This window comes from Rhinopithecus roxellana, chromosome 9 (genome assembly GCF_007565055.1).
Source record: "Rhinopithecus roxellana isolate Shanxi Qingling chromosome 9, ASM756505v1, whole genome shotgun sequence".
Taxonomy (NCBI): Eukaryota; Metazoa; Chordata; class Mammalia; order Primates; family Cercopithecidae; genus Rhinopithecus; species Rhinopithecus roxellana.
This window is the reverse complement of record NC_044557.1, coordinates 135096921-135116384: the sequence shown is the minus strand read 5'-3', so window position 1 is coordinate 135116384 and position 19464 is coordinate 135096921. Positions and strand designations below refer to the sequence as shown.

At 45.2% G+C, this 19464-nt stretch overlaps 1 protein-coding gene across 4 annotated transcripts in view; it reads right to left on the bottom strand.

Annotated features, from left to right (window-relative positions):
* KIF13B (kinesin family member 13B) overlaps positions 1 to 2735 on the bottom strand; it is a 198629-nt gene extending 195894 nt beyond the window's left edge. For all 4 annotated transcript variants that reach the window (XM_010370897.2, XM_010370896.2, XM_030937676.1 and 1 more), the window contains exon 1: positions 2617 to 2735. In XM_010370897.2, coding sequence (XP_010369199.2) covers positions 2617 to 2671 — 55 coding nt within the window. In that variant the 5' untranslated portion in view covers positions 2672 to 2735. The remainder of the gene's footprint in view (positions 1 to 2616) is intronic.
* Positions 2736 to 19464: the final 16729 nt, after the last annotated feature.

Sequence of the window (19464 nt, the reverse complement as noted above, 5' to 3'; positions counted from 1 at the left end):
AAAACTACATCATCACAGTAACCCATTCTCATCCCCTCATTTGTGGACAGTGATTTATAAGGTTGCTTCCTGCACTTATACATTATGATAGAAACTATCAGGACTCAAGTTTTACTATTTGTCATAATTATACACTATAATACTAATAACTATTCAAAGTAATATTCTTTTCAAAATTAAGGGAAAGTTTCCTACAGATCATATGAGGAAGAAAAAAAGAAATTACTGGAAAGAAAAATGGTTTTTAATCTTTTTTTTCTTTTGAGACGGAGTTTTGCTCTTGTCGCCCAGGCTGGAGCACAGTGGCGCAATATTGGCTCACTGCAACCTCCGCCTCCCAGGTTCAGGCGATTCTCCTGCCTCAGCTTCCCAAGTAGCTGGGATTACAGGCGCCCGCCACCACGTCTGGCTAATTTTTTGTATTTTTAGTAGAGACAGGGTTTCGCCATGTTGGGCAGGCTGGTCTCGAACTCCTGACCTCAGGTGATCCACCTGCCTTGACCTCCCAAAGTGCTGGGATTACAGGCGTGAGCCACCGTGCCTGGCCTGTTTTAGTCTTTCTATAAAAACTTTAGATACCAATTTTTAAAAATCACTGGATTTAGAATCCCACCACACTGTATTCCATAATAACCTTTTTATTTATGTTAACAATCACTTCATAGCAAAAACGGAAAAGAACAAATTTATGTGTGGTAATCACTGAAAAAAGAAGTCCACATGCATGTCAGGAAATATAAGGCTAAGAATGGGCACTAAGTGAACTCAGGAGGTACTTTACACCAAATAATGCACTTCTCTATATAGACTAATGGAATCTATGGGTAAACCTCAATTTAAAAATGAGTTGAACCCAAGGATCAGCTCACATCCATTCCACAGCTAAAACTATTATTTCTTTGCCTTCCTCTAAACTCTGATGTTTATTACAACCATATCAATGTCAATTTATGAGTGAAAAGCATACGAATTCCCCTCAAAAAGTGAAACCAATGGAGAAAGGGAGAGGGAAAGAAGGGCTCTAAATATCTGAGATGTCTTTTGTGGTGGTTGGTTCGCGGCCTCTTTTTAGCACTGACATTTCCAAGTTTTTTGTGAAAAGGAAATTTTAAGAATGTGCTGAAACCATCCTTTCAGAATCAATTCCCAGATATGTTTCATTTGGCTTCTTTCTTTAAATTATTGTGATGGTAAACTGGAAGTAAACTGAAATACAAATACCTGAATATTTAAAAACTGACGCTTCTGAAAATTTTCAGAATTGCATCGACGTTTACTTTGTGTTGTCAGAGTACGAGATTAGTGAAGCAAAGCAGGACTCAATCTTGTACTAGTTGAGAACTTAAAGTAATTAAGTTCTTAAGGAAAAAAACTCACCTGACAGCCTTAATCGGACCTAGCAGAAACAGGACAAACCAATTCCCATAGACGCGGTAACTCCAAATGAGAAATTAATTTCCCCGAGAAGGACAAACCAACAAAGCTTATGTCAACTGGTTGATCTGTACGTCTCAATACACACAAAAGAGAGCAAAGAAGAGGAAAACAACCTATAATTTCTACATAAAAATTAACATTGATTTTGCTAAGAAGCTACAACTTCTTAGTTGTCTCTGGTACTTAAATGATTCTAATTAGTTCAAAGTCTTATCAATGGCAAAGTCATCCCCTGGGACAGTAATAGTGACCCCAATGATAGAACCTTGTATATAAAGCGTTTTCAAATACAGTATCTTATTTAAAGCAACTCGCCCAGTCACGCTGCTTTTTACTATCAAAGCCAAGACCCAGCCCACCTTCTCCCCTGACGTTTGGGGTTCTCTCCACTCCCTGGGTCTACAGATGACTTAAATGTACTCAGTTTATCTGCTTTCTCTACCCTCCCTGCAGACTTAAGAGAATGTCAGAAAGATACAATTCCACAAGAATCTTGGCACTTAAGCTATTTATTGAAAGATGACCAATGAGACTTCAGGCAAAACCAAAACTTTCTCCACTGACCAAAAACAACGAAAAAGGCATCTCCTCCACCTGACCTCAATCTTAGGACGCCCAGGTGGAACGAACTCGCCGTGGGGCACCCACCTGGCCCCCTGCCCTCCTTCCCGCCGCGGGCCGCGGGCCGCGGCGGTGCAGGCTTGGGCGACCCAGGCGAGACGCGGGGTCCGGGGCGGTCCCGAGGCGGGTTGCAGGGGCTGGCGACCCGCGCGCGGGGGCGACAGTGACAGCTGGCGGGGAAGGCGCGGGGCTGAGGGGCCAGGGCGAGGCGGGGCGAGAGGGTCGAGGGCGCCCTCGTGAACCTCCGGGAGAGACGAGAGGGCGAAAGGGCGCCGGGGCGGGGCGGGGCGGGCGCAGGCGGAAGGGGCAGCGGGGCCGGCACGAGGGGCCTGGCGGCTCCCGGTACGGGACTGGCCAAGGGGGAAGGGAGGGGAGAAGAGGGGAGCCGGGCTACTCAGCGAGAGCGCGGGCGCGGGTTTCAGGGTCCGCGGCCCCCTCCTCGCGCCCCGCCGCAGACTATAGGGGCGGGGCCGCCAGACCCCCCACGGCGGCCGAGGGACTGGCGCGCCAGGCACCTGCCGCCTCAGCCCCGGCGGCCCTGGGGTGCTCGGCTCTCACCTCGCCGGTTCATGGGTCGGATCCGCACCGCCACTTTCACTTTGGAGTCCCCCATCCTGCGGCCGCCGAGGCAGTCGTTCTGCTTCCGTCTGCCGCGGCCACCGGCGACTCTTCGGGGCTGACCCGGCGGGAGGGGGCCGAGGGCGGGGCCGGGGGCGGGGACCGGGCTGGGGGCGGAGCAGGAGCGAGCTCCCGGCGCGCCCCGGTGCATGACGGGACTTGTAGTTCCCCAGGGTCGTCGTGGGCGGGGCCGCAGCGGAGGCGGGGGCAGGAAAGCTAGGACGCGAGTCGTTCGCTGGAACTTAGGGTCAGCAATGAGGGCTTTTGTAAATTCCCGTCTTTACACACCATTCTTGCTCTCGCAGCCGGTATTGAGAAGTAAGCCTTCGAGAGCTGATACCTTTTCTGAAAAACAATTGAATAGATGGCGTCAGGGACCCCGCTACCTCTTCCTGCTCATTTCCTGCCAATCTTAGTGTTTGATCCCTGGCGATTCTCAAGCGATTCTCATGCCTCAACCTCCTAAGTAGCTGCGATTACAGGCATGTGCCACACCTCCTGGCCAATTTTCATATTTTTAGTAGAGATAGAGTTATTTCCTCTGCCTGGATTGCAGTCCAGCCTTGTCTGCTGAGGACGTCCTTCAAGACAAGTTGCAAATCACCTTTTCTGGGAATGTCCATAGGTGCACAGGTTAACACTGTCCTGTGAATCGCCCTCCTTTGAGACAGGACTTTGGGCTCTGAAAACCATCTGAGTTCAAATCCCACCTCAGCGCTTCCCACTGTGTGACCGGGGGCAAGTTATTTCACCGCTCTGGGTTTGTCTTTAATATGGAAAGTGGAGACGACGCTAGTACCTAATAAAATAGGTACATTTTTAAATAAGATTAACTTATATGTGTAACCTAGCCTTTAGTAGAGACCCATTAACGTTAATTGCAGCAATGAATCAATGAGGCCACACTAAAATTAGCTTTTTATTAGCCCTGGCAGGCATTCTAACAGGTGACCTGTGGGCCAGAGCCAGCCCGCAAACATGTTCTGTTTAGCCCAACAGTGTTAGCCAACACATAAAAATCAGATTTGTGGCCAGGAGCAGGGGCTCACACCTGCAATCCCAGCATTTTAGGATACTGATGCAGGAGGATTGCTTGAGGCCAGGAGTTTGAGACCAGCTTGGGTGACAGAGTGTGAAATCAGATTTGTGCTTGCAGTACTGGGCCTACATTCCATATTGGACAGAGTGGATTGGAACTAACTAGCAGCAGCCGCCTTTATCAAAGGCCAGTCTCTCCACTTCACCACAGCCTCACTCCAGGTGGCTTTACCACACATGTGCCTGGACCTTGTGGGTTGGTGACCCCTGCTTAGATGTGTTTAAATGATAGTAATAGAACTCAGAACCATTTTACAGATGAGTAAATACAGAAAGCTGGCAAGACTTGCCCTTTTATCAACCATCCTGTTACTGAACATCTTCAGTACAAGCAGTGTTGTCAAAAAAGTTAAAAATACCTTTTTTTAAGATGGATCTAGCTCTGTCCCCCAGGCTGGAGTGCAGTGGCACAATCTCGGCTCACTGCAACCTCCACCTCCTGGGTTCAAGCGATTCTCATGCCTCAACCTCCTAAGTAGCTGCGATTACAGGCATGTGCCACACTTCCTGGCCAATTTTCATATTTTTAGTAGAGATAGAGTTTTGCCATGTTGACCAGGCTGGTCTTGAACTCCTGACCTCAGGTGATCCTCCCACCTCGGTCTCCCAAAGTGGATTACAGGCGTGAGCCACCGTGTCTGGTCAAAAAATACCTTTAAAAGGAAGGAAATTCTGACACATGCTGCAACATGGATGATGGGCCTTGAAAACATTATGCTAGGTGAAATAAGTCAGACAGAAAAGAACAACCACTGCATGGTTCTATGTATATGAGATAAACACAGTAGTTAAATTCATGGAGATAGAAAGACTGGAGGTTACTAAGGGCTGGGAGAAGGGAGAATGAGGAGTTAATATTCAATGGGTGCAGAGATTCAGCTTGGGAAGATTTCAGCTGCAGAAATGAATGGTGGTGATAGTTGCACAACAATGTAAATGTACTTCCGCCACCTAACCACTTAAGAGTGGTTAAGACAGTAAAGTGTTTTAGGTTTTTTTAGAGACAGGGTCTCACTCTGTTTGCCCAGGCTGGGGTGCAGTGGTACAGCCTCAACCTCCTGGGCTCAAGCAATTGTACTGCTTCAGCCTCCCAACTAGCTGGAATTACAGGTACATACCATGACACCCAGCTAATTTTTATTTTTCATTTTTTAGTAGAGATGAAAAATGCTGTGTTGTCCAGGTTGGTCTTGAACTCTTGGCCTCAAGTAATCCTCCTCACTTCAGTCTCCCAAAGCACCAGGATTACAGGTATGAGCCATTGCACCCAGCCAAGATGGTAAGTTTTTTGTTGTTGTTTGTTTGTTTGAGACAGAGTCTTGCTCTGTCGCCCAGGCTGGAGTGCCAGCATGATCTCTGCTCACTGCAGTCTCTGCCCCCTGGGTTCAAGTGATTCTCCTGCCTCAGCCTCCAGAGTAGCTGGGATTACAGGTGTGCATCATGATGCCCAGCTAATTTTTATATTTTTAATAGAGACAGGGTTTCACCATGTTGGCCAGGCTGGTCTCAAACTCTTGACCTCAAGTCATCCACCCGCCTCAGCCTCCCAAAATGTATAGGCATGAGCCACTGGGCCTGGCCAATAGTAAGTTTTATGTTATGTGTTTTTTATCAAAATTTCAAAAAAGGTTAAAAATAGAAAATGCTACCCCAGAAGGCTCCCTTTTTTAAAAAAAGAAATTTCTTTCTTAGGGGTACTGCCTCTGTACTTCAGGAGGTCTCAGCTAGACCAGCAGTGGGTTTAGTGTGGCAGGTCCTTTGATTTTCACAGCCCAATAAAGTAAACAATAACATCAGGAAAACCAAATTAGGATTGCCAGTCTTAGTGTTTGACACTATGACAGCTTCTTAATTTTAGCAAGTATGGTTGTTTTTTGAGACAGGGTCTCATTCTGTGCCCAGGCTGGAGTGCAGTGGCGCCATCTTAGCTCACTGCAGCCTCAACCTCCCAGGCTCAAGTGATCCTCCCACCTTAGCCTCCCAACTAGCTGGGCCTACAAGCATGCACCACCATGCCCAGCTGGTTTTTAAATTTTTTATAGAAGTAGTGTCTCACTATGTTACCCACGCTGGTCTTGAACCCATGGCCTCAAGTGATCCTCCTGCCTCAGCCTCCCAAAATGTTGGAATTACAGGTTTGAGCCATTGTGCTAGGTCACCAAGTAAATTATTAGAAAAGGAATGGGCCGGGCTCGGTGGCTCAAGCCTGTAATCCCAGCACTTTGGGAGGCCGAGGCGGGCGGATCATGAGGTCAGGAGATCAAGACCATCCTGGCGAACACGGTGAAACCCCGTCTCTACTAAAAAAATATAAAAAACTAGCCGGGCGAGGTGGCGGGCGCCTGTAGTCCCAGCTACTCGGGAGGCTGAGGCAGGAGAATGGCGTAAACCCGGGAGGCGGAGTTTGCAGTGAGCTGAGATCTGGCCACTGCACTCCAGCCTGGGTGACAGAGCGAGACTCCGTCTCAAAAAAAAAAAAAAAAAAAAAAAAGAAAAGGAATGGACACAACAATCACTACCTACCATCACTATCATTTTTTTTTCAAAAAAAAAAAAGGTCTTAAAGGGTATAATTTTATATTGAAATTGTTTTGCCCTACTGTCCTTTTGCTCTTATTTAGTGTTTGCCATGGCCCCAGACTGGTTACCAGAGGTTGGTACTCTTGTCTTAAACACACATCCTAATTACCACCTCCCTACATTAAGGTTATAAAAAATAAGGGTTTGGAATGTCCCAAGGTTCCATACATCACTTTATATCTCTTTTATAACCAGGCAAACTTAATTTTTAAGTGGTGTGTCCTGGTGCTAACTTGAATCTGGCCTTTTTAAACTGAGTCAAAGCAGGCAGAAAAAGATAACCAGAGAACATTTCTATGGAAATATTGTATTTAAACTTAAGCTGAAACTGAAAAGAGAGGAAAGCCCCTAAGGAGCTCAAGCAAGGGAGGAATAGAATAGAGAAGAAGTGTGGACTTTCTCTAAAGTCCTCAAAACCGTTTAAAATGTTCTGAAAATATTTGGAGGAAAATGACAGTATCCTTCCCCTAGGGACTGCAGGGAAGAGCCCCTGTGAACTGTTTCCCCTGTTGACTTCTGTTCACACTACTCTGTCTCCTTTGACTTCTGCAGTGAAGATGATTCTTAAAAGAGAGCCCAAGACTAGAAATGGCCGTATCTTCCCATGGAAAGTATTCCTCTGATAGGTGGGAGACAGAGGACCAAGATGCAAGTTACAACCTGCAGCCCGGGAGTTTCAGGGGCTTCAACGCCAAATGAAATTGGAGAACTATCAACAGGCTTCAGGGTTCAGCACAGGCTCCAGCAAGACAGAGAGAAAAGTCCTGGTCTCTCTCTCTTTTCTCTTTTCTCTCCCCTCTTTTTTTTTTTTTTCTTTTTTGAGACAGGGCCTCGCTCTGTCACCCAGGCTGGAATGCAGTGGCACAACCTCGGCTCACTGTAACCTCCACCTCCTGGGCTCAAGCGATTCTTCTGCCTCAACCTCCCAAGTAGCTGGGATTATAGGCGCCCACCACCAAGCCCAGCTAATTTTTGTAGTTCTAGTGGAGACGAGGTTTTGCCATGTTGGTCAGGCTGGTCTGAAACTCGCAACCTCAGGTGATCCGCCCAACTCGGTTTCCCAAGGTACTGGGATGACAGATGTGAGCCAGTGCACCTGGCCAGTTTCTCTCTTTTCAACTATTAGAGGAAAAAGAAACAACTAGTAAATAAGGCATTCCCTTGTACCTGTTTCTTAAAGCAAGTACTTAGGAAATCAATAAGTATTTATGGTATAGATACTAGAGCCATTTTGATAGAGCTGTTGAATTTTAGCTGTGTGGATAAGGAGTTTCTCATTTTTTGCCCTCACATTTTGCAAATCTGCTCATTCTAAAACTGATTTCTAGTTTACTTTTTGTGGCTTTACCCATTCAATAGTTTCTGATGGTCCCTGCATAGGCTATGGAAGTCACTTTGTCCTATCTTTTTTTTTTAAGATGGAGTCTCGCTGTGTCAGGATTTCCCTGCTTTCCTGAGACCTACCTTTGTGAGAGCACTTAGTTTTCCCAATTGTAACTATATCTTCATCTGCCTCCACAGCTGTACTGTGCTACTGTGTGCTCTTTGAGCCTGGATAAAGTGTCTTTTGTTTTTGAGACAGGGTCTCGCTCTGTTACCCAGGCTGGAGTGCAGTGGCACAATCATGGCTCATTGCAGCCGCAAACTCCTGTGCTCAAATGAGCCTCCCACCTCAGCCTCCTAAGTAGCTGGAACTACAGGCATACGTCACCACTCCTAGCTAATTTTTGTATTTTTTGTCTTACTATGTTGCCCAGGCTGGTCTCCAACTCCTAGGCTCAAGCAATCACCTGCCTCAAGCCACCCATAGTACTGGGATTACACACGTGAGCCGCCACACCCAGCTTGAAAGTGTCTTTTGTTTTTTTTGTTTTTGTTTATTTTTTGAGATGGAATCTCGCTCTGTTGCCCAGGCTGGAGTGCAGTGGCACAATCTCGGCTCACCATGCAAACTCTGCCTCCCAGTTTCCAGGGATTCTTCTGCCTCAACCTCCTGAGTAGCTGAGATTACTGTGCACCACCACACCCAGCTAATTTTTGTATTTTTAGTAGAGATGGGCTTTCACCATGTTGGCCAGGCTGGTCTTGAACTCCTGACCTCAGGTGATCCACCCATCTCAGCTTCCCAAAGTGCTGGGATTACAGGCGTGAGCCACTGCACCTGGCTGAAAGTGTCTTTTTAAATTCTCTTTATCTCTAACACCTCGTACAGTGACTGGTACTTAGTAGGCACTTAACACATTGGAGAATGAAGATATTAACCACATGGCATCACCATTACTCTCAGATTAAATGGCGTGCCTCAAGCCACACAGCTGGTAGGTGGCAGAGTTGGAATGCAAACACAAATTTGTTTGATTCCACAAATCTTTGCCCTTTCCACCAAGAAGCCCTATGTGTCCCCTTACATATTTTTCAGGTGTGCATTATCTTTCCAGCATTGTGAACTCCTAGTGAAAGCCTAGATCTCACTAATAACAATGACCTCTTCTAGCTGTTATTTATTGAGTGTTTGTGATGTGCCAGGCATTGCACTTAGCACTCCACACATATGATCTCGTTTAATTTTCACAACAATCCCATGAAATTGGCACTATCATTATGGCCTTTAACAGAGGGGAAACAGGCCGGCGCGGTGACTCATGCCTGTAATCCCAGCACTTTGGGAGGCTGAGGTGGGTGGATCACCTGAGGTCAGGAGTTCGAGATCAACCTGGCCAATATAGCGAAACCCCATTTCTACTAAAAATACAAAAATTAGCCAGGCGCGTTGGCGTGTGCCTGTAATCCCAGCTACTCGGGAGGCTGAGAGAGGAGAATTGCTTGAACCTGGGAGGCGGAGGTTGCAGTGAGCAACCACACTCTTCACACCACCTCCATGGCAGTGTTGTTCTATTAGTCATTCTCTGATACAGTCAACCTTTCCTTCTCCATTAACCCCTTATCCTCAGCTGAGAACCTCCCATGGAAAAACAAGAACAAACAGTAACACTTGAAGAAAAAACAAGGACAATTTCCCGAAGTCTTCCTACCTCCTCTGGCGCCAGCCCTCCCCCCAATGTAATAGTCTACACTCACCAGCTTCCCTTCTCCACCTGTCATTAGTCAACCAACAATTAATTCAAGCACGCTTTCACCTGCCCTCACCCCTGCACTAAAACTGTCCTGACAAAGCACACCATTGACTTTCCCTTCGCAAATCCAGGAGCGTGGTTTTTGGTCCTCCTTTGGTGTCTCTGTAATAGTTGGTGTTATTGAGCATCCCCTTGTGGAAGCTTTTGATTCCCTTGGCTTCTATGACATGGCTCGTTTCCCCCTTATTTTAATTAATATATTAGGTTAGTTAAAACACTTCCCTATTACAGGCTTGGAACTATGTTAAGAGCCTGAGATACAAAGATTTTTTTTTTTTTTCCCCAAAGACGGAGTTTCGCTCCTATGCCCAGGCTGGAGTGATGTGGTGCAATCTCAGCTCACTGCAGCCTCCTGCTCCCGGGTTCAAACGATTCTCCTGCCTCAGCCTCCTGAGTACCTGGGATTACAGGCATGTGCCACCACGCCCGCTAATTTTTGTATTTTTAGTTGAGACAGGGCTTTGCCATGTTACCCAGGCTGGTCTTGAACTCCTGACCTCAGGCCATCTACCTGCCTCAGCCTCCCAAAGTGCTTGGATTACAGGCATGAGCCACCTCGCCTGGCCGGGATACAAAGATTTTTAAAAGACGCCTGGTCTTTAAGGACTAAGAGGCTTGGTCAGATTTCTGGAAATTTGGTAACCTCTTCAGGTTGTATTGCTGCTCTTTGCTGCTCGGTACGGAGTGGGAACCCCCTTTAAGGACAAATACCCTTGAAAAGGAGGAGGCTCAGTAGCTCGACCTGGGGGAGAACGTGGAAGGCAAAGCTAAGGACCTTCAGGAGTTCCTGGGGAAAGAGGAGCTAGAGACAAAGTGGGCAAGCTGGGCGCGGGGGCTCACACCTCTAATCCCAGCACTTTGGGAGGCCAAGGCGGGCAGATCACTTGAGGTCAGGAGTTTGAGACCAGCCTGGCCAACATGGTGAAACCCCGTCTCTATTAAAAAAATACAAAAATTAGCCAAGCGTGGTGGTTGATGGTGCCTGTAATCCCAGCTACTGGGGAGGCTGAGCCAGGAGAATTGCTTGAACTCGGGAGGCAGAGGTTGCAGTGAGCTGAGATTGTGCCACTGAACTCCAATCTGGGTGACAGAGCAAGACTCCATCTCAAAAAAAAAAAGAAAAAAGAAAGAAAGAAAAGAAAAGGAAAAAAAAAAAGTGGGCAGCTAAGGAAGGAAAGAAGACAAAAGGGTTGGGCGTGGTGGCTCATGCCTGTAATCCCAGCACTTTGGGAAGCTGAGAGGGGAGGATGGCTTGAGGGTTTGAGTTTGAGACTAGCCTGAGCAATATAGAAAGATCCTGTCTTAAAAAAAAAAAAAAAAAAAAAAAAAGTTAGCCTGGGCTAGGCACGGTGACTCCTGTAATCCTAGCACTTTGGGAGGCCGAGGAGGGTGGGTCACCTGAGATCAGGGGTTCGAGACCAGCCTGGCCAACATGGAGAAACTCCATCTCTACTAAAAAATACAAAAATATTAGCCGGGCATGGTGGCAGGCACCTGTACTCCCAGCTACTTGAGAGGCTGAGACAGGAGAATCTCTTGAACCCAGTGGGTGGAGATTGCAGTGAGCCGAGATCATACCACTTCACTCCAGCCTGGGAGAAAAAGCAAAACTCCATCTCAAAATAAATAAATAAACAAAAAATAAAAGAAAAAAATTAGCTGGGTATGGTGGTGCATGCCTGTGATCCCAGCTACTTGAGAGGCTGAGACAGGAGGATTGCTTCAGCCCACGAGTTTGAGGCTGCAGTGAGTCATAATTGTGCCACTACACACCAGCCTGGGCCACAGAATGAGACGTCAGCTCAAAAAAATAAAGGGGACAAAAGGCAAAAGAAAGAAATGCTAGTCTGTATCAGAGAGTAGCCTCAGGGGCATACCATGCAAAAAGTTCAAGTAAGTTTTTGTACCTCAAAACTCACATCTCTCCTACCCACTTATCCTGAACCCATTGCCATCAGCTTTCAACAGCTCTTGCTTTCAAAGCCTTGCATGGCCCCTCCCCAAAGATATCTCCCAGGCAGAAAGTATCCCTCCTAACTGTGCACAGGCATCACTTACTTTGTGATAGCTGGATTGCATTTCTCCTGATAAGGTAAACCCTGTGGGTTTAGGAGGCTGAATTGAATTGACTTGGATTTTAAGGGACTGACATGTTTAGAAGGATCTTCTTGGGTGTTGAAGATTAAAGATGTCCCTAAAATAAGCTAAGGAGAGGGCGAGGTAGCTTCTGCCTGCAATCCCAGCACTTTGGGAGGCCGAGGTGGGCGGATTGCCTGAGCTCAGGAGTTCGAGACCAGCCTGGGAAACATGGCAAAACTCTGTCTCTACTAAAAATACAAAAAATTAGCCAGGTGCAGTGGTGGCCGCCTGTAGTCCCAACTATTCAGGAGACTGAGGCATGAGAATTGCTTGAACCCTGGAGGCGGAGGTTGCAGTGAGCCAAGATTGTGTCACTGCACTCCAGCCTGGCCGACAGAGTGAGATTCTGTCTATAAAATGAAATGAAATAAAATAATAAAATAAAATATAATATCATATGAAATAAGCTAGGTACAATGGACCAAGGCAATGCCCACTTTTCCTGGAGTTTGGAATGAGCTAGCATTTACAAGCCCAGAAGACAAGGTGTACTTTATAAACTAAATTATTTATGTATTGGTTCTCTTTGGGTTTACCCTTTGTGTTTAGTAAATGTTTCTTAAATTTAGGTTTATTTCACCTGTGCAAGGGGAAGCAAAGGAAAGGACATCGCTCCACATGTGGGGCAGAGGTTTGAAAAGGAGGAAGTCTAACCTCTGAGGCCAATGTAGCGGGGGCAGTGGGAACTGGGGAGACACCACAGCAAGAGACAAGTCAGAAGTAGAGATTTGGGCCAGGCATGGTGGCTCACGCCTGTAATCCCAAAACTGTGGGAAGCTGAGGCGGGCAGATCACATGAGGTCAGGAGTTCAAGACCATCCTGGCCAATATGGTGAAATCCTGTCTCTACTAAAAATACAAAAATTAGCCAGACATGGTGGTGGGTGCCTGTAATCCCAGCTACTCAGGAGGGTGAGGCAGGAGAATCACCTGAACCTGGGAGGTAGAGGTTGCAGTGAGCTCAGATGGTGCAAGATTCTGTCTCAAAAAAAATAGATAGATAGATAGATAGATAGATAGATAGATAGATAGATGGATGGATGGATGGATGGATGGATGGATGGATGGATGGATAGATAGATAGATAGATAGATAGATAGATAGATAGATAGATAGATAGATAGATTAGAGATCACTGGGTTTTGCCCCAGGAGAGTCTTCTTTTCTTTCTTTTTTTTTCTTTTTGAGATGGAGTCTTGCTCTGTTGCCCAGACTGGAGTGCAGTGGTGCAATCTCGGCTCACTGCAAGCTCCGCCTCCCGGGTTCACGCCATTCTCCTGATTCAGCCTCCGAGTAGCTGGGACTATAGGCCCCCACCACCACGCCTGGCTAATTTTTTTTTGTATTTTTAGTAGAGATAGGGTTTCACCATGTTAGCCAGGATGGTCTCGATCTCCCGACCTCGTGATCCGCTCACCTTGGCCTCCCAAAGTGCTGGGATTACAGGCTTGAGCCACCGTGCCTGGCCGAGAGTCTTCTTTTCATACTGATCATACAGCTCTAGGCACCACTTCATTCTGGAAGATGACACTTCCTTCTATTCCCAGCCTCTATTTTCTCTTCTCTTCCCGACTGATGCAGTCCCTGTAACCCACACTGTTGCTTTAGTGACTTATACTCATGTTGCTACCTTTTGTAGGATGCTCTTTGCCAGTCAAAATCTAACCATTTAAGCCCCATTCTCTCCGTAAAGTCATGCTTCACTTGTCCTGCAGACATTAATGTTTTCCTTCTGGAAACTTTTCTAGCACTGTACCATATTCACATTCAGTTACAAGCTGACTTAAATAATGTACGTCAGTCTTGTCTTCTCCAGTTAGACTAAGGACTTCTTAGTAGCAGAAATAATGTCTTCCCTTTTTTGGTATCACTCAAAGTGAAGAGTACACAGCTGACTTAATGAATACTCGGTGGCTAAATAGTGACTTCCAGATAAAAGAAGGCATAGAGGTGGGAGAGCCCGGAGCCAAGGAAGGACTTTAATTATTTTGACTAATGCTCTAGATTGACAAGAAATTAGAGGAATTACATAATCTTGGGTAGTGGGAGTAAAGATCTTTAGAATATTCTTTGGTCCTCTTTATTTAAGAAATTTAAGCCCCTTCTAATCTTGTAACCTCCAGAGAACTAGAACTCTATTTCCATCAACAACTTAAAAACCATCTCCAAATGCACAGATTTCACACTAAACTTCCCCAAAGTGTTCACTGTCTGGATGAACATCAATTTACAACCCCCGTTCCCACTTTGCTGAAAAATGTCTCTAAATAACAACATCAATAATGAATCTCTCATAGGCCTAGTTCATCTCCATAAATCATTCAGGGACAGAGGTCAGGAGAGAGCATTCTTTTGGTATTATTTAAGGCAGATTGTACAGTTCAGGCCCCATTAGTGAGCACAAAAGGACACGCATAAAATATTCATAGGCTGTGGTACAAACACATTGACTGCCTGGGGGACCCGCCTCCAGAGGGATCAGATTAGTCAGAAGAACCTGCGGTTGCAGCCTACATGCTCCCTTAAGCTCAGAGGTTCCCATAGCTCATCAGCAAATCTGATCTAGAATTTACAGGGATTTTTTGAAACCACAGGAGAAAGAGTGAGATAAGCTAGAGGTAAAGAAACTATTTTGCCCAGGGCCCCTAGCCTAAGGAGAAGCAACTGACTTTTTTCCCCCAAAGAATAATTTGGAGAAGGAGCAAAGCTCTCCTCTGAGAAATATTGGATAAATTAGAGTTGGAAAAAAAGAAACCTGGCAGAGGTAGGCCTAGGGAGGAATCCAGGCCTACGTCCATATGCGAAGACACTCTCCTCCCTGTATTCATTATCAATATTTTAAAAATCAAATGTAATTCAATTTAACCAATATTTGATTGCATATGTAATCAATGCAAAGTACTTGCCAAACCGGGAATTAAAGTGAGTATGACACACTTGACATTTCCAGAAAGCTAGAATTTGTTTGAAGGTAATTATGCTGTTAAAATGGAATCAAATGTCCATAGAATTCCTACTTTGTTACCAGGCAGGTAAACAAGAGCTTGTTTTCCCAAGCATGTCACATGTTGCACCTGCAGGTGGGTGGAAGTGAGGCCTGAGCCTAGGAGGAGAGGAAGAAGAACCAGTCACCCCTGATTCAGATATAGAAGGTGTCACTTAGGCAGGAAGCATGAGGATGGGTGGGAAATCCTGCTTCTGGAGGGAAGAGAAGGTCAGAGAAAATGGCACAGGGTCCGAGAGATGTCGCCTGTGGTTTTAATCTTCTGGCCACCGGGCATGAAGCAGTTAAAGAGAAACCCAAGATAACTGCAGCCAGGGGCTCCGTAATAGCCACACAGAGGAAGCACGCAGAGGTCATTTTTCTATGCCACGAAGAGAGACTTGTTTCAGCTGGGACCCAATCTGGATGCTGTTCTGCCCACCAGGAAGCCAGGAGCTATAAAACCCTCTCAGTGCCACAGCATGCGTGATTCAGAGGCAGCTGAGCAGGACCCAGAACAGAGGGACAGCTGCTGCGGGCTCACCCTTTTCCATCTTCTATGGGAGGAAAGCAAAGCCTCCCTGGAAACAGAGGATGACTTCGCCATCGTTTCCCAATATAAATTCCAGACAAATGAAATGCTTGGTATAAAAACTTGAAAAACTAAAGAAAAGAAAAGTGAATATTTAGCTGATCTCGAGCAAAGGGAGAAGGCATCGATAATAGTAACAGTGCTGAGATACTTGCTCGAAGTCTATCTAGGTGGAGCTGGGACTCAGAACTCCAGAGCCTCATTCTTTTTTTTTTCTTTTTGAGATGGAATTTTGCTCCGTCTGCCAGGCTGGAGTGCACTGGCGCGATCTTGGCTCACTGCAACCTCTGCCTCCTAGGTTCAAGCGATTCTCCTGCCTCAGCCTCCCATGTAGCTGAGATTACAGGTGCCCACCACCATGCCTGGCTAATTTTTATATTTTTTTTGTAGAGATGGGGTTTCGCCACGTTGGCCAGGCTTGTCTCAAACTCCTGACTTCAGGTGATCCACCTGCCTCAGCCTCCCAAAGTGTTGGAATTACAGGCATGAGCCACTGCGCCTGGCCCAGAGCCCCATTCTTTATTTAAAAATATATATTTTATTTTTTAGAGACGAGGTCTATGTTGCCCAGAGCTCAAGTGATCCTCCCCACTCGGCCTCCCAAAGTGTTGGGATTATGGACGTGAGCCACCATGCCCAGCCCAGAGCCCCACTCTTAACCTTGCATGAAACTGTCTCCTTAAGGAAAAACTAAGAAGAGGTAACTCAGAAGACAAAAACTTCTATAGTATGTCCAAATAACCCACCATAAAGAGCAAGCAACAATTTGAGATGTTTTTGCAATATATGATAGGCATAGGGGTATAGTCCTAAACAAGTCTTAACAAATCAATAAGAAAAAGACGAAAAGAGGTCAGTGGAAATGTTGGCAAACGTTAAAACCAGGCTGCTCCAAAGGAAGTCATTTGGTGAACAATGAACATGTGAAAAATGTTCAGTCTCCCTAGGAATCAAAGAAATGTACATTTTCTTAAAAGTTATTAATCAAATCATTATTTAACATACATTTTCTTGTCTAACAATTTGGCAAACTGTTTTTTTAAGAGATGGTATGGGGGGTGAGTGGTCTTGCTATGTTATTCAGTCTGGTCTTGAACTCCTGGGCTCAAGGGATCCACCCATCTCAGCCTCTCAAAGTGCTGGGATTACAGGCATGAGCCACCACCTGGCTAGCAAACTTTTAGCAAAAAGCTAATGCCTAGTTTTTGGTGTATGGTGACCAGCTTTTTAGAGAGTCAACTGAGAAACAGTCATACCAGACCTATATATATATAAATATACACACACACACGTATATATATATAATATTTACACATATATGTTACTACTTTAACATAAAACATGAAAAATAGGTATTTATTTAAAATTATATATTGTGTTACTTTTCTTCCATAAATGCTATTAAACAAAACCACATAAGACTAGTTAACAGGGGCAATTAGTAGTAATAACAGAAGTAATTAAAAATAATGTGCAAGAAAGTGTAATGATATTTTATAATGTTTCTTTGGATTCTCTGATACAACAATTTTTTTTTTTTTTTTTGAGACAGAGTCTCACTCTGTTACCCAGGCTGGAGGGGGAAGGGCAGTGGTGTGATCTCTGCTCACTGCAACCTCCACTTCCTGGGTTCAAGCTATTCTCCTGCCTCAGCCTCTTGTATAGCTGGAATTACAGGTGTGCACCACTACACTTAGCTAATTTTTTGTATCTTTAGTAGAGATGGAGTTTCATCATATTGGCCAGGCTGGTCTCGAACTCCTGACCTCTAGTGATCCACCTGCCTCAGCCTCCCAAAGTGCTGGGATTACAGGTGTGAGCCACCGCTCCTGGCCTGATATCACAATTTTTAAACTCTTTATTAGATATTTAAATTGTATAGATCATATTATTGTGTATTCTTTTTGTTTTTTCCTTTTTTTCTTTGAGACAAGATCTCACTCTGCAGCCAGGCTGAAGCTCAGTGGCACAGACATGGTTCACTGCAGCCTCAACCTCCTGGACTCAAGTGATCCTCCCAGCTCAGCCTCCCAAGTAGCTGGGACTACAGGCATGTGCCACCTTGCCCAGCTAATTTTTGTATTTTTTATACAGATAGGGTTTTGCTATGTTGCCCAAGCTAGTCTTGAACTCCTGGGCTCAAGCAATCTCCCACCTCAGCCTCCCAAAGTGCTGGGATTACAGACATGAGTCACTCCACCTGGGCCTCATATATTCTTAAAATACACAAATGTAATACTGTTCAAAAGGAGAGCATGAATACAGTAGGACTAGTTAAACAAATATTAACCTATATCTAATAAAAAATAATGACAGCTGGGCGCGGCGGCTCATGCCTATAATTCCGGCACTTTGGGAGGCTGAGGCGGGTGGATCACTCAAGGTCAGGAGTTCAAGACCAGCCTGGCCAACATAGTGAAACCCTGTCTCTACTAAAAATACAAAAATTAGCTGGGCATGGTGGTGCACACCTATAATCCCAGCTACTCAGGAGGCTGAGGCAGGAGAATCACTTGAATCCCGGAGACGGTGGTTGCAGTGAGCCCAGATTATGCCACTGCACTTCAGCCTGGGCGACAGACTCTGTCTCAAAATACCAACAACAAAAAACAACGACATATTTCTTTCTGTTCCATAATATAGGATATTTTTACTCTTTGTTTCCTTTTCCAATAATATTCCTCCGAAATGCCTGCAGCCTTTAGGATATCCTTCTTTTTTTTCCTGCAGTGGTGAACTGAATATGATCAAATGGAAAATTCAGTCTGACCTGCAGCTCTGCCGTTATTGGTCCCATGGTGTACTAATTTGTGGTGTCAATTTCTTGGGATGACATCAAGCTTAATATCATCTCAACAAAAGCATGTAAGCGTGGAATCCTTAGGATTTTACTTACTAGTAATGTCAGGTTTTTAGACCAAGGAGAATTCATTTCCAACACTCCAAAAATGTCCATCTGCTTTGTATCAACAGTCTTGTTTTGTAAACCAGCTGTTTTCAATGAGGCCCTCTGCATCTATACATCCATCATATAGACAATCCACATCTAAGATATCCATCATTTGTAAACATTCCAAAGGACATTGGATGCCATCATAAGTTAAATCCCTCTTGGGAAAAATGGGTTTAAAGCACAGACGTAATCTGATTTTATGAAATAAAAACTGGTTTCCAAATAAGTTGTAGTTTTAGTAAAGAAATGAGAAAGTCCTGTTTAACTTGGCTGCCCTTTTTTGGTAACTTTTTTTTTTTTTAGATGGAGTCTCGCTCTGTCGCCCAGGCTAGAGTACAATGGTGCAATCTCGGCTTACTGCAGCCTCTGCCTCCCAATTTCCAGCGATTCTCCTGCCTCAGCCTTCTGAGTAGCTGGGATTATAGGCGTGCACCACCACGCCTGGCTAATTTTTGTATTTTTAGTAGAGACAGAGTTTCACCGTGTTGGCCAGTCTGGGCTTGAACTCCTGACCTCAGGTGATCCACTTGCTTCAGCCTCCCAAAGTGCTGAGATTACAGGCATGAGCCACTGCACCTGGCCCTTGTCTCACATTTTGAGAATAAAACTTTATAGACAATATTTAATTACCTGCCTGTAATCCCAGCACTTTAGGAGGCCAAGGCAGGAGGATCTCTTGAGTCCAGTCCAGGAGTTCAAGACTAGCCTGGGCAACAAAACGAGACCCTGTCTCTACAAGTAATAAAAAAATTCACCGGGCATGATGATGCATGTCTGTGGTCCCACCTACTAGGGAGGCTGAGGAGGGAGGATTACTCGAACCCAGGAGTCCGAGGCTGTCATGAATTATGATCATGCCACTGCACCCCAGTCTGAGCAACAGAGCAAGACCCTGTCTCAATAATAATAACAATAATAATTTTTTATAGCTGGCAGCCAGACAGCTGTCTTATGGGCACATGTCTAAGGAAACTATCTCCTTCCATTTTTATAACATCTATTATCTCATTAAGTAATCCTGCAGCTTGGAGGAAACTAACAAGTGACCAAAACTTTCATAATGAAAGCCTCAATGTTACAGGTAACCAAGTCACACTCCTTTTTAGCAATGTGGTGTACAAGGTGTGTAGGACATTGAACAGGAAAGATCTTTTTTATTGTCTTTGGTAAGAAATATAAAGATGGAATGAAATTTCCCAAAATTTATATTTGTACTATTTGCCATATATGCAGATAGACCAGCAAGGCCTAGTTTATATTTGGATATCAATATTAACTATGTATCAATAATTTTGTTGAATATGTTTTC